We start from the raw sequence: 15,422 nt of genomic DNA, 5'->3' as shown, positions 1-15,422 counted from the left end.
GAAATCTCCCTTCATCATTTAGTAAGCACATAGTCATCAAATCCCCATGTTTTGGGAAAGATATCCACGTCCTAGACATAGATTAGGGTCTCCCAGTCCAGAGATGTTTACTTTCCCCTCTAACTTCCAGTCTACTGCTAGGATAGGGATGGAGCAGTTACCTGGTGAGTAAGAGAACAGATTTAGAGAAATAACAGCTTTTCAAACAGGCCTTTCATTTTAACCCTTTCGTCCCTGAGACAGTGATATTGCCAATTCCTGAGAATTGAGGATTCTATGGTATAAACCAGGTTGGCTTTAATTTCCCCACTGCCAACTGATCATTTAGCCTTTTGGGGTCTAAGTCCATGATCACTTCTCCACTTGCTTTCCAGCTTTCAAAATGTTGCTGATACTGTCTCCTTCCTCTCTGTTATCCCCATCCTTATGTGACTATGCTTTAAAAAAAATTCCTTTATTATAGTTTTAGTGGAGTTCCAGGAAGGAGCAAAAATCTGTCACCTTAATCTGAAACCCACATAGCCCTGTTAATAAGAGGAGTTTCAACTTGCCAAATCCTTCAGAAACTGATGATGTGTCAGTACATTTAACCAGTTGTATGTTATCATCTTACAAGACAAAACTAAAAGGGAAAAGAAACTGTATCTTCCTTCGTTAATTTTAAACCGCTACTAAAAAGTATACTCTGCTGGAGGGCTTAAAACTTGGAATTAATAGTTTTTCAGTTACTAAAATCTAGGATAAACTGAATGGAATGATCTATGTTCATACTATCGTACACTCATTGCATCATGTTAAACTGTGAGATCTATTTAAAAACACAAAGTGTTTCAGAGTAGATGACTGCAAAATTTACACTGATAATCTCAAACTGTAAAGTGATATTTTCAAAATATATCACCTCTTCACTGACTGTTCTTCAGACTGAAGCACTATTCCAATTTGATAATGTACTTCTTTACTGTCACTTCTTGTCTTAATCCACTCACCTCGGCCTCCCAAAGTGCTGGGTTTACAGGAATGAGCCACTACACCCAGCCTGTTTGTTTTGGGACAGGGTCTTGCTCTGTTGCCCAGGCTGGAGTGCAGTGGCACAATCACGACTCCTTGCATCCTCACACTCCTGCGCTCAAGTGATCCTCCCACCTCAGCCTACTGAGTAGCTAGGACTACAGGCAAGTGCCACCACACCTGGCTAAATTTCTTATTTTTTACAGAGACAAGGGTCTCCCTATGTTTCCTGGCTGGTCTTGAACTCTTAGGCTCAAGCAATCATCCTACCTTGGCCTTCTAAAGTTCTAGGATTATAGGTGTGAGCCAATATGCCCAGCCACATTTCTCAGTTGCGATGTGAGAAGGATTTGGCATCTCTTTCTTCTGAAAGGTAAATCTATCAATAATATGCAGTTGTGTGTAATCATTTTCATTTGACAGTTATGTACTGAGTATGCCAGGTCCCATTCTAGGCATTAGGCATAAAATAATGAAGAAGAAGAAGAAAAAAAAAAAGCCCCTGCTCTCATACAGCCTGCATTCTAGTGGGGATGAAAGACAACAAACAAGTCAGATGGAGCTGTGCGTTATAAAGAAAATCAAGCCTATGGGTATAGAGAGTGACAGAGTGATGTGGGGACATGTTAGTTATATAAGGTGAGCAAGGGTTTCAATTAAAAGGGGACGGATGAACAGAGACATAAGGATATTTGTGGCATGTGTATCCTAAAGAGAATGTAACAAACATAAAGGTCCTAAAGAAGGAACACGCTTGGCCTGCTGAAGAAACTGCAAAGAGACCAGTAGTGTGGGAAGAGAATAAGCTTTGTTTCTCACTGAATGTTTACAATTTGTGCCATGGCTTGCTCTTCACAAGACTTTAAATTCTATTTTTTTTTTTTTTTTTTTTTTTTGGAGATGGAATTTCGCTCTTGTTGCCCAGGCTGGAGTGCAACCTCCGCCTCCCGGGTTCAAGTGATTCTCCTGCCTTAGCCTCCCAAGTAGCTGGGATTACGGGCATGTGCCACCAAGCCTGGCTAATTTTGTATTTTTAGTAGAGATGGGGTTTCTCCATGTTGGTCAGGCTGGTCTTGAACTCCCAGCCTCAGGTGATCTGCCTGCCTCGGCCTTCCATAGTACTGGGATTACAGGTGTGAGCCACCATGCCTGGCCAAGACTTTAATTCTTTAAAAGCCTTTAGATTCGAACAGATTCAGAGATTCTAACTTATCTGAAAGGTTGAGATTGTTTCAAGTCTAGGGGCAAGTGGGAGTGTTACTGAATAAGGTAATAATTTGCTGTAATAAGTATTTTGGCTGAATATAGGATTGTAAACAATCTAAATTACAGATATATTGCCAAGTTTTGAGAAAGAGAAGGTGGTACAGTTGGAAGATCTAAGAGCCAGATCTGGTTTTGAGTCTTGGCTCTACACTTACTTGCTAGGAGTAATACTCAGAGTTGTAGGTGTTAGTACATATATACCCTTTTACTCTTTTATTCTAATTTTATAATGTAAAAGTAGCTTAGTGGTTATAGGGAAAGAATACTGGATTGGGAGTCAGAAATCCTGAGTTAAACATCTTTGGTGCCACTTATTAAATGTGTGCCCTTAGACAAGGCACTTAAAAGCCTCAATTTCCTTATCTGTAAAAAGAAAAAAGATCTACTTCATAACATTATAAAGATTAAATGACATAATAATTTATGTAAGTGAAAGCAATATGTAAAAAACAAAATAATTAAGATCATATCTATTTTTAAACTTTTCACAGAGCTTTCAAATTCATATTTTACTGAGTTTATAATTTTCATCTAAGTGCTTTCAAAATTCAATTTTACTTTTTAATTTACGTATTCATTTGCACTTAAGAGTTGCATACAAAATTTAAAATTTATCCTTCAAAGTCAGTTCCCCATATTAGCTTATGATAAACTTTATAAAATAACTCTTTAAATTGCATAGCAAAATTCAACAGATATGAACTCACTTTGAAATCCTCAAAAAGGGTCAGAATGCAGATTTTTCACTTTATTAACTGACCATTTTGCAACAAAAAAATATGGGCACTCAGAGAAAATGATCTGAAAAAGTAACTAATTAACAACCATTCTGTTTATTTCAACAACCATTAACAACTTTTTAGTAGGTTTTTGCTGTTTCTATCTTCTGAACCTCTCTTGCTTAGCTCAATCACTGAGTGCTGAGCCTAAGTTTGCAGTCATGTATTTATTATCAAATACTTGATATATGTTCTGAAGGCTGCACTAGACAAAGACATTTATTTTTTAGTATCATATTATTTACTAGCCATTAGTTAGCATCTATATTATGTTCCTGGACAGTAATTTAAAATGCAATCCAAAAGAATAGCAGCCAAAACCTTTAAAACATCCTCAATGGTCTTCAAAAATAATTTATAAGACATTTAACAGAATGGAACTTACTCCATGCCCTGTGCAGTCTGTCGTGCAATATCTATAAGTTTGATCATCTCAAATTTGGTCTCAATGATATGGAGATGGTGATACAAGCTGGAGCCCTCGCACCACTGGGTAACAATAGCCAGTTGTGGCTTTGTGGAATAGCCCATGAAGAGTAGGATATTCACGTGTCGTGTTTTCCTGTACAAAGAAACGTGACAGTAAATATTAAATGTCGACAAACTGTAGCTGTTCTTACAAAAGAGAACCAAAGTAGTCTACCTATCGGTAAAATGTTGTCAGAAAAAGCTGTTTTTTTAAAAAGGCAACAAAAGGATAAATTTAGAAGAGACTGGGAATTGCCAAGTCTAACCTCCTACTTTATGCAAAAATATCTTTTTAAACATATCTGACAGGCAACTAGAGGTTGCTTAAATACCTTCAACTATGGGAAGTTCATCACTCAGTATGTAGCTGACTCTCTTATTTTTATTTAAGTGGTTCTGGTATTATAAAGTTTCCAAGTGTTGAGACAAAATCATTTTCCTACAACTTTCACCTCTGGCTTGCTTCCCTGGTCTGCTCTCTGGAATAACTTTTTTCCTGCACTCTGGAATAACCGTGCACTCTCTTGAACATAACAGCCTTCTCTGAACTAAATATCCTCAGTTCTGTTGATTATTTTCCCCCGTTACACCTCTAGAATCTTCCCTGTTTAGGTGGTCCTCACTGGACATATTCTAGTTTGTCAATGTTTCTAAAATTCCAGAGCCCAGGACTAAATACCATCTTGAAATGTATTCTGATAAGCTTAAACATTGGAGAGCATTATTTTCATAAGTAGAACTATTATTTTATATTATCAGAATACTATATTTCCATTAATTCTGTCTAGGATTAAGTATTCTATCAACTGTACCATATAACATTGCATACTACTTAAAAGAATGTGGTTAAAGACAAAAATGTACTCAGACATACTCTGTTTCTACAAATTTATCCATTTTGAGTAAATCTGTAAAGCTAATAGTCGCTACCACTGGGAACCAGGAGCTAATAAAAATAACTTCTTTCTCTGGAAAATGGTAATCCACACAAGCTCACCTGAGTACTCCTACTTCATTTTTGAAGGCTTGTAACTGCTGAGGTGTAGGTGCTGTCACATTCAACATTTTCACTGCCACATCACCTAAAAGGCAATTGTTATTCCAAGTGTCATTTCAATTTTTAAAATTTAAAAGTATAGAACATTCTTGGGTGTTTTCACTAATTATCATAGCCCTAACTCCACACCATTATTAAATCACAGATAAATTATACTTTAGCTATCTAAACTCCATTTGTTTTCTAAGGCTAAACACTCAACTAACAATGATATTCCTGTACTAGTATTTCAAAACATCAATCCAAAAAATAGCCAACCTTGTTTGTTCCATGGAAATTTGGTGAAATCAATTAAGTATCCATGGTATTTTCCAAATTATTTGACAATATTAAATTATACTTACTAGGCTTAATATTTATTTACTAATTGAAACTACAAGTAATGTTGAAACTACAATTAACAGGCCCTATGGAATTTTGCTTAAAAGTAGGAAACTGTAAAAGTTTATCAGAGTAGTTAACGTTTTTTTCAAATTTATGGATTACTTATGATACTTCGATTAGTAAAATGACTAACATTGTCACTAAAATTAAAAAAAAAACTTTATGTGAAACAGCTGTAACTCTCAACACTGCCAGTAGGTGTTGAAATTGGTACAACTACTTTGTAACACTGTTGGCAGCATTACTACAACTGGACGTATGCATACCCTGTGGTCTCACAATTCTGTTCACCAAAAGACGTATACTAAAAATGTTTACAGCACCAGCATCAATCAAAGCCCCAAACTAGAAACGATCCAATTGCAATAGATGAAAGAAGAAATCATGTTATAGTCACACAATGAAATACTATAAAGAGAATGAATGACCTCCAACTACACACAACAATATAGATGAATCTTATAAACAATGTTGAGTGAAAGGGGCCGACACAAAAGAGCACACACTATGCACTTCCTGTTGTGATCACAATGGTGGTTACCCTTGGGAGAGAGGTGATTGGCTGGAAGAGGACATAGTTGTGGGGGTGTGTTTCTAGAGTGCTAGTTAATGTTCTGCTTATTTAACTTTTTTAGAGACAGAGTCTTGCTCTGTCACCCAGGCTGGATGGAGTGCAGTGGTATGATCATGGCTCACTGTAGCCTTGAACTCCTGGGCTCAAGCCATTCTCCCACCTCAGCCTCCTCAATAGCTGGGAGTACAGGCACGTGCCACCATGCCTGGTTAATTTATGGGTACTTTTATATGCAGGCTGAGTATCCCTTATCTGAAATGCCTTGAACCAGAAGTGTCTCAAATTTCAATTTTTTTCTGATTTTGGAATACTTTGATTATACTTACCAGTTTAGCATCCCTAATCCAAACATCTGAAATCCTCCAATAAGCATTTCCTTTGAGCATCATGTCAGCGCTCAGAAAGTCTTAGATTCTGGAGCACTTTGGGTTTTGGATTTTGGATTAAAGATACCCAACCTGACTGGGTGCGCTGGTTCACACCTGTAATCCCAGCACTTTGGAAGGCCAAAGTGGGTGGCTCACTTGAGGTCAGGAGTTTGAGAACAGCCTGGCCAACATGGCAAAACCTTGTCTCTACTCAAAATACAAAAATTAGCCGGGTGTGGTGGTACGCGCCTGTAATCCTAGCTACTCAGGAGGCTGAGGTAGAAGAATTGCTTGAATCTGGGAGGCAGACATTGTAGTGAGCCGAGATTGTGCCACTGCACTCCAGCCTGGGCGACAGAGTGAGACCTTGTCTCAAAACAAAACAAAATAAAACAAAACAAACAAAAATAAATACATAAAGATACTCAACCTGTATGTATATTTTAATAAGTTAAATCAACATTGATTTTTCTCAATTATCAAAGTAATACAGTGCTTATTCTATTGTTCATATCATAAAATACTGCATAGCACTTAAAAAAATGTTTAAAGACATTTTGAAGGTATAAAAAAATTCCTTTAATTATGTCACTCAAAAGTGACATTATATGTTATTAGGCTTTTACATGAATGTAGTGTGAATATGAACACCTGTGAAAAGACAGCTTAAGGCGGTATATACTAAAATACAGTCTTTTTTTTTTTAGACAGAGTCTCGCTCTGTGACCCAGGCTGGAGTGCAATGGTGGGATCTTGGCTCACTGCAACCTCCATCTCCCAGGTTCAAGCAATTCTCCTGCCTCAGCCTCCTGAGTAGCTGAGATTACAGGTACCTGCCACCAAGCCTGGCTAATTTTTTGTATTTTTAGTAGAGACGAGGTTTCACCATGTTGGCCAGGCTGGTCTCGAACTCCTGACCTTAGGTGATCCACCTGCCTTGGCCTCCCAAAATGCTGGGATTACAGGTGTGAGCCACTGTGTGTGGCCTAAAATACTGTCATATAAAAAATTATGTTATATATTTCCATGAGCTCCATAATATGGTATATTATACATACTGCTTTGTAAAATTTCATATGCCAAAGACACCTTTCTATATCAATAAATATAGCTCTACTTTGCCATTTTAACTCCTATATAATCATATATGAAGGTACAAATTTACCCAGTTCTCTAATAGTTGGATACATGTTCATTTTCATTTTTCATTAATATTAAACCTTTGATGAAAATACACTCACTACTCTAAATATAATCCAATTTAAAAATATTTTGTCCAACTAAGAGGCAAATAATGATTTCTATTTTTGAATGTGCAATTCTTTGATAACTAGTGAGGCCGAACATTTTGTATATGTTTACTGGCCACTTATATTTCTTTGTTAATTTTTTTTTTTTGAGACAAAGTCTCACGGTTGCCAGGCTAGAGTGCAGTGGTGCAATCTCAGCTCACTGCAACCTCTTCCTCCTGGGTTCAAGTGATTTTCCTGCCTCAGCCTCCCGAGTAGCTGAGACTACAGGCACGTACTACCATACCCAGCTAATTTTTGTATTTTTAGTAGAGATGGGGTTTCACCATGGCCAGTAAGGTCTTGATCTCCTGACCTCGTGATCTGCCAGCCTCGGCCTCCCAAAGAGCTGGGATTACAGGCGTAAGCCACTGTGCCCAGTCAGTAAGTACATTTTTAATATGTTTACTTGTGACTTATAATACAAATAAAATTATCAGCTGAAAGACTCTAAAAGAAAAAAAAATCCTTTTGAGGACTAGTTAACCTGGAGGAATTCTCCTTTAAAAATTATTACTATAATATAATGACAGGAGTCCTGATTGCTGTGAACGGTTTTTATTTCCCATAATTTTTGTTAGAAACTTTTGGAGGAGTCCTGAAACTAATATAGTTTACTGATGCAAAGAGTGAATATTTCCTTTGATGATTGTTTTTACAAAATAAAAGTTGTTAAACATATCCTATTATGACTTGTCACAATGTCACCACATTACATACTTACCATGCCACTTTCCCTTGTAGACTGTTCCAAATGAACCAGATCCAATTCTTTGTCCCACTGTAATCTGCCCATCAGGAATCTCCCAATCATCACTCGAGTCCCGTCTACCAAGTGTTTTCTTGATAAATATAGTACAAAAGTCAAGTCAAACCAAACAAAAAAAGAAAACCTTATGTTTCACTCTTTTTTAATTGGTGCTAAATTTCTTTATGTATCATATCTAATTCAGTCTTTCCAAAAAAAAAAAAAAAATCAACATATAAAAGTACTTTGGTAGAGTAAAAGATCCACTTATTCAATAATTAGTAACAATACTATGGCTAAAAAGTATTAGTTTTTTATTTTATTTTTAAATTTTACTTTAAGTTCTGGGATACATGTGCAGAATGTGCAGGTTTGTTACATAGGTATACATGTGCCATGGTGGATTCATTTTGCAGAAGAAAGTTGATTTTTTAAATAGTGAAGAATGTCCTTCGGTAGATATCTGAATTCTGGACCAGCCTTTTCATGCCTTCTAATACTAGTTTTCTCTCTTTTTCCTTATTTTAGAAGCAGAACACTGTTACTCTTCCAAAACTGCCTTCTACTAAATTATATTACAGATGACAGCAGAAAGCAGTGCTGTGGAAATATGCTTTAAGCAAAAAACTATCAGCTCTGAAATTTATTTAATTATGGGAGTTCTGTGTCACATATGGACATAATATATCTAAAGGATAATATTACATTTGGCTATGACTTCTAAGAAGAAAGACAGAGAAAAAAAGATATTATATACTCTTACCATTCGATTCCTGTCTTCTGAGGATGAAGATGACTTCCTTTCTCGCTGAGGTCCTGGAGATTTCTGTAAGGCTTTCACGTTAGTGAGTGAGCCAGGTAATGAGGCAGGGGGGGTGGCAGACAAACCTGTGGTTGATCCTAAATTAGTGATAAGAAAAATGTATACATTAAGGAGGAGCAAGTATGTTAATTTATCAGGGGTAGAAGGTTGGGGGATATTTAGACTTAATTTTAAAATGTAGTGCATATTTAAATATAGACCTTTTGGAAAGGATGGGCCAAAAAAAAAGGGGCCTCATTTGGTGATTACAACTATAATTTCTTTTAGTTTTCTGGCCAATTTAATGACCTTTAAGATATCTGATGATAGATACATACTTTGTTTCCTGGTACAAAATCTAGGAGAAAAACAATCTCTCTAAAACAAGATAGAAATACTAAAAATACTCCCAAGTTTCTGCTTCTTTGATGAAAAAAAATCAAAAAGCAAAATCAATGTAAATGCCTATATAACAAATACACTTTTAATTAATTATTTAATATTACCTCAACAGCCAATCAATATAAAAAAAAAAGGAAATCCCCAAATGGAAACATTTTCTAATAATGGCCATAATGTTGAAAATATCTGACTTATTCATATTAATCACTAAACTCAAATACAATCTTAAACTACATGCTCTACTATTTAAGAGATATTGGTCATATCATTGGTTCCTAGAGGCTTACATTATTAAACAAAGATTATTTGTTACCTGCAAAACAAAGTTAATGTAAATAAAGCCAGGCATATTTCTCAAGACTTTCTGAAAAATCTCTGCCTTTGTAAGTGAGAGCTTTGTAAGTAAGCGCTATGGCCTCTCTGCCGAGTTACTATAAATACAAATATTCTATAGGTCAAGTGAGCCTGAGGAGTATACTCTTTGGAAGTGATCTCCGTTGGCAGGGTTGCATACCTTTCTCATGGCAAACATCCTGAGATAAGGTACAGTAGCACCTGGTTCAGAAGGGTTCAGGGCAGTGAATCTTACTGGGGCCTGAATACGGCTGAGTAGAACTCAGATGTCCAGGTAATAGTTCTATATACAGAACAACAAAATGACCTCAAGAAAATAGATTCTTTTTAAAAAATGACTGCTACTCTTAAGGAAAAAAAGAGTCACTATCTTTCAGATAACAAGGATACCAATAACCACATTTAAATGTTAAATCTGTAGAAAATATTTACTATTATTACATCATATTATATCACCATGTAGAATTTTCATGATCTCATATGCAATTTTCTAAAATAAAATGGTGTCCAGAATGTCTATTAAGTAGAGCACAATCCATTTTCTACCTCCCATTGATAATTTTCAACATTATAAAGCCTTAACTGCTTCACCAGGCTTCACAGTTATGATCTACTAAGTAGTTTTATTGTATCACTTAATTGTGTTACTCACTACTGTATGACTTCCATCCCATTCTATGGATTTTCTGAGAAACAGCAGGGCTGAGAGAGCAAATATCTAAAGCACCATTACTACATTCAGAATATGTAACAGATACTAACTAGCAAGAGTCAGTAAATATAAATCTTTAAAAATATTTATAGCAAGACATCTATCTGTCCCAGCTTTGACTTAAGTTTTTTTTTTTTTTCCAGATGGAGTCTCACTCTGTTGCCCAGGCTGGAGTACAATGGTACGATCTTGGCTCACTGTAACCTCCGCCTCCTGGGTTCAAGTGATTCTCCAGCCTCAGCCTCCCAAGTAGCTGGGATTACAGGCACCCGCCATCATGCCCGGCTAATTTTTTTGGTATTTTTGTAGAGACGGGTTTTCACCATATTGACCAGGCTGGTCTCGAACTCCTGACCTCAGGTGATCCATCCACTTTGGCCTTCCAAAGTGCTGGAACTACAGGCGTAAGCCACCGCGCCTAGCCCAACTTAAATTTTTACAAATCAGTTTAACCACTAAATAAAACAGCAAGATGAAATGGGAGAATGAAATTATACTGTAAACTTTCTTCTATTAGGACATAATTAAAAGGATAAATCCTCAAATTTCTGAAGTACACTGAAATATCTAAAATATGTTATAAATCTTTTTTTTTTTTTCTTTTTTAACAGCTCCCTACCTTTGACAAAAATACACACATCCCATATTGGAGGAAAGAAAAACCCAAAAAACACAGCTAGTATTACAGAATCTGAAAAAAGGCCAAAAGCCTAATAAAATCTCATAATAGAAGTTTCCACTGACACTTCAATTTTCTTAAAAACCACAAAAATTATTAACAATCATAAACCATCAAGAATAATCACTTAAATGCATTAAAATCAAAGGAATCCAGTAAGCTCTTCCCCACCCACCTTATTTATTCCCACCCACTAAGTTTAACAAATTATCAAGACCAGGAAGTAATAAAATAACAAAAAACAAGATGGAAATCTCAGGTCAGGATTTTCTTGCTTTTAAAAATTTATGACAGACAGCATACAGAAAGCTTGTGGCAGTGAGTATGTGTGAGAAGCACATTCAGAGCATTCCAGCCAGGCCAAGCAGAAATTTAGTACTGAAAACTTTCACACTTACAAACACACGCTGTGAGGGTGAGGCACAAACAGCATCTGTAGTTTTATATTTAGTTTGCTTTGGGTGAAAACAAGAAAGAAGAGCCCAACTACCTCTGAACACTGGGCCAGGCTCAAAATCAAACACTATTTCACTGGGGACAGAATGTAGGAGGGGACTGGGAGTCCGGGATTGGTATTTCCGAAGACAGCGCATCAGCTGGTTCAAAGGGGCTGTTAGAAGAGAAAGAGAGGGGCAGGCAAACACAGGAAGACAGACACACAGAAGAAATGAAAGAAGTCATGGGGAATAAATAAGATGAATTGAAGCCTGCTTCATAAAATAATTCTGGACCAAAAATCTGCTCATTTTCATAAAATCCCAATGATTTTTTAAAAAGTGACTCATGAAAAGGACAAGAAACGCCATTTGATTTTAGGTACTAAGCAGGCTGTGTTTATGACTAAGTTAATTTTGTGATGCTAACATGATGGCAACATTTAAATGCTGGATGTATTAGGCAAAATTATCAAAAGCCACAGCTATTAAGACATATGAAAGTCAAACTGGCAGCAACATTAATTGGCAGGTTCATGAAATAACAAACAGGAAAAAAAAATGCTTGTGTAACTATGTGCTATCATCAATACCAAGTCCAGAGTATAGAATGCAGGCTTATTATTATTTTGGTTGCTTCACGGGTATACAGAAACATAACAAAAGAAGGTGTATAACCATGTTTACTCAATGTAAAATATTGTTGAGTCTGGGCTTAGATATTTTGAAGATAAAGAAGGTCACAGTGAAGAGGTCAACTCTAAGCATGATATGCAGTTATTACAGGTCTTCCTTACTAGACAGAAGACAGCAGGGAAGGTAAGTGTAAAGGACCACCTGGAAGAAAACTTCAAGATAGTCTCAAATGTCACCTCTTATAAAACATATAGGGTAATGCTTACAAAAAGTATTTTCTTAAGTAATGTTGTCTTATGTGCTAGAGTGAATACTAGATGAAAATTCAGTTAGAAATCTCAATTCAGTTTCTCATTTGTGTATTTACTGAACTAAGAAGAGGACAAATGGGCTTCGCTATTATGGGTCTGTTCTATAAAATGTACATTTAAAACACTTGTAGAAAGTTGAAGGGAAGTGGCTGATAATGTCTGACAAACCCCCTCTTCAGAATGATTTAGCAAAGTAAAGTTTTATCTGATTCTAAGGTCAATCTTTAAGTATCAGTGAAGACCCACAAAGGAAATTTATCAACAATAGCTTTCAAGACAGTTAGAAATTAATAAAGTGGGTATAATAATTAAGGATCCTTCCTTGGTAAGATATTTTAAAACTGTAGTCTACGGCCATACCATCCTGAACGTGTCCGATCTTGTCTGATCTCAGAAGATATTTTAAAAATGTAGATAGTACATTTTAAGACTTCCTTTTATGTCCAGTCATCTTTTCTACTCATGTTATAAATTAGTTAACATTTTATTAGAGATAAATGACAAATACTATAGAAAAACAAAAAAATTTTGGGTTTCTCTACACATTTTTCTCTGCGTGTTTCATGTAAGAGGCAAGTATAAAGGAGATAAGCGGCAAAGCAACTGCAGTTTCCTCGAGTTTTTCAAAAAAACTGAAATCACTACTTACCTCCATCACCACGAAATCCTTGGTCTCTAATCAAGTCCTACAAATAAACAGTAATGTATATTTATTCCAAGCAAGCATATAATCAGAAAGTAGTGATAACACTGATTTTTCCACTAACATTAAAAGAATTATTTTATTAATTAAAACAATATATCTTATAACTATTACACAAAACAATCTGGAATTATCTAGCGAACATAATAAAATCTAAATTTTGAAGTACTTGTCAATGTAAGCCTATAAAGAAAGAATTATTAGTCCTAATCAAATGCTGAAATCCATTTCAGGCCATTCAAAACCAATGGCTTCCATTATCCTCAACAATCCAATGCAGGAGCAGAAAACCAAATACTGCGTTTTCTCACTTGTAAGTGGGAGCTGAATCATGAGAACAAGTGGACACATGGGGGAAACAACACACACTGGGGCCTGTCGGAGGGTGGGTGGTAAAAAGAGGGAGAGCATCAGAAAGAATAACTAACGGATGCTGTGCTTCATACCTAGGTAATGGAATAATCTGTGCGCAAACCGCTGTGGCACATGTTGAGCTATGTAACAAACCGGCACATCCTGCACATGTACCCCTGAACTTTGGAAATAAATAAATTTTTTAAAAAATGGCTTCATCAATCCTTAAAAAAAATTATACTGGCGCATATTAAGAGCGATAAAAATGTTCATAGTCTTTGATCCTGTAATTCCACTTCTGGGAACTTTTCTTAAGGAAATAATTCAGAAGAAAAAGTGATATGCACAAAGATGTTTAGTGCAACATCATCTATCATATTAAAAAGTTAGAAATAATTATTTCTCTATTATAGGCATTTTGACACACTTTGGTTAAGAAAATTTTGGTGTATCAATTTAATGAAGTATTATGCAGCTACCAAAATAATTATGAAGCTTGAATCACGAAACATGTTTACAGTGTAATTTAAAAATACAAAATTAAGCCGGGCGCGGTGGCTCACGCCTGTAATCCCAGCACTTTGGGAGGCCGAGGCGGGCGGATCACGAGGTCAGGAGATGGAGACCATCCTGGCTAACACGGTGAAACCCCGCTTCTACTAAAAATGCAAAAAATTAGCCAGGCGAGGCGGCGGGCGCCTGTAGTCCCAGCTACTCGGGAGGCTGAGGCAGGAGAATGGCGTGAACCCGGGAGGCGGAGCTTGCAGTGAGCCCAGATCACGCCATTGCACTCCAGCCTGGGCGACTAAGCGAGACTCTGTCTCAAAAAAAAAAAAAAAAAACAAAATTAAAAGTACACAGATTACAATCATAAAAATATGGATGGATAAGGGCACAATAGAAGAGGGAAGAAACAAAATGGCTCATAGAAAGGTTTTGCTCTTTGGAAGGCCGAGACGGGTGGATCACGAGGTCAGGAGATTAAGACCATCCTGGCAAACATGGTGAAACTCCGTCTCTGCTAAAAATACAAAAAAACTAGCCGGGCGTGGTGGTGGGTGCCTCTAGTCCCAGCTGCTCGGGAGGCTGAGGCAGGAGAATGGTGTGAGCCCGGGAGGCGGAGGTTGCAGTGAGCTGAGATCGCGCCACTGCAGTCCAGCCTGGGTGACAGAGCGAGACTCTGTCTCAAAAAAAAAAAAAAAAGGTTTTGCTAAAATTTGTCCTTTTTTTTGAGACTGAGTTGCTCTCTCGCCCAGGATGAAGTGCAGTGGTGTGATCTTGGCTCATTGCAACCTCTGCCTCCTGGGTTAAAGTGATCCTCCTGCCTCAGCCTCCTGAGTACCTGGGACTACAGGCATGCGCCACCATGCCCGGCTAATTTTTGTATTTTTAGTAGAGACGGGTTCACCATGTTGGCCAGGCTGGTCTTGAACTCCCGACCTCAGGTGATCCATCCACCTCAGTGTCCCAAAGTGCTGGGATTACAGGCATGAGTCACCGCACTTGGCGGCTAAAATTTGTCTTTATTATTAAAATATAGCTCTTTATGTGCCGGGCGCAGTGGAGATCAAGGCAGGTGGATCACGAGGTTAGGAGTTCGAAACCAGCCTGGACAACATGGTGAAACACCATCTCTACTAAAAATACAAAAATTAGCCGGGTATGGTGGCACACGCCTGTAATCGTAGATACTCAGGAGGCGGAAGCAGGAGAATTGCTTGAATCTGGGAGGCGAAGGTTGCAGTGAGCTGAGATTATGCCACTGCACTCCAGCCCGGGTGACAGAGTGAGACTCTGTCACAGAAAAAACAAAAAACAAAAAATTATATATATGTATAGCTCTTTATAACAACATTGGTAGTGGGGACAGTCGCTATGGGTAATGCAATTTGGGCCTTGATAGGTAGAACTTCCATTAGTCTGTTTATTTAGTTTAACTTAAATATGAGGGATTGAATGGCCCCAAATATCTCTAAATAGTCTCTGCAAATAGACAACTTTTTGTTTAGAGGCTAAAACAAATTCTTTAAAGATGTATTTCTATTATGTTTAATGTATCATAAAAAGCCTTCAACATTTTCTACAGAATAA

General features: G+C 37.0%; 2 protein-coding genes across 9 annotated transcripts in view; one reads left to right on the top strand and one right to left on the bottom strand.

Annotated features, from left to right (window-relative positions):
* The window catches only part of AGK (acylglycerol kinase), a 985,672-nt gene that overhangs the window by 109,624 nt on the left and 860,626 nt on the right, over positions 1-15,422 (top strand). The window lies entirely within an intron of this gene.
* Positions 1-15,422, bottom strand: part of BRAF (B-Raf proto-oncogene, serine/threonine kinase) — a 202,331-nt gene that overhangs the window by 48,086 nt on the left and 138,823 nt on the right. For 7 of the 8 annotated variants that reach the window (XM_050782236.1, XM_050782237.1, XM_050782242.1 and 4 more), the window contains exons 9-13: positions 12,924-12,960; positions 8,708-8,844; positions 7,921-8,038; positions 4,522-4,606; positions 3,442-3,618 (exon numbers count right to left, since the gene is read on the bottom strand). In XM_050782236.1, the coding sequence (XP_050638193.1) occupies positions 3,442-3,618; positions 4,522-4,606; positions 7,921-8,038; positions 8,708-8,844; positions 12,924-12,960 (554 nt within the window). Of the gene's footprint in view, positions 1-3,441; positions 3,619-4,521; positions 4,607-7,920; positions 8,039-8,707; positions 8,845-11,383; positions 11,504-12,923; positions 12,961-15,422 lie in introns of all 8 variants that reach the window. The other variant, XM_050782244.1, reaches the window with a different exon arrangement.

The sequence above is a fragment of the Macaca thibetana genome, chromosome 3, assembly GCF_024542745.1.
Source record: "Macaca thibetana thibetana isolate TM-01 chromosome 3, ASM2454274v1, whole genome shotgun sequence".
Taxonomy (NCBI): domain Eukaryota; kingdom Metazoa; phylum Chordata; class Mammalia; order Primates; family Cercopithecidae; genus Macaca; species Macaca thibetana.
The sequence above is the reverse complement of the archived record's forward strand: the minus strand, read 5'-3'. Positions and strand labels throughout refer to the sequence as shown.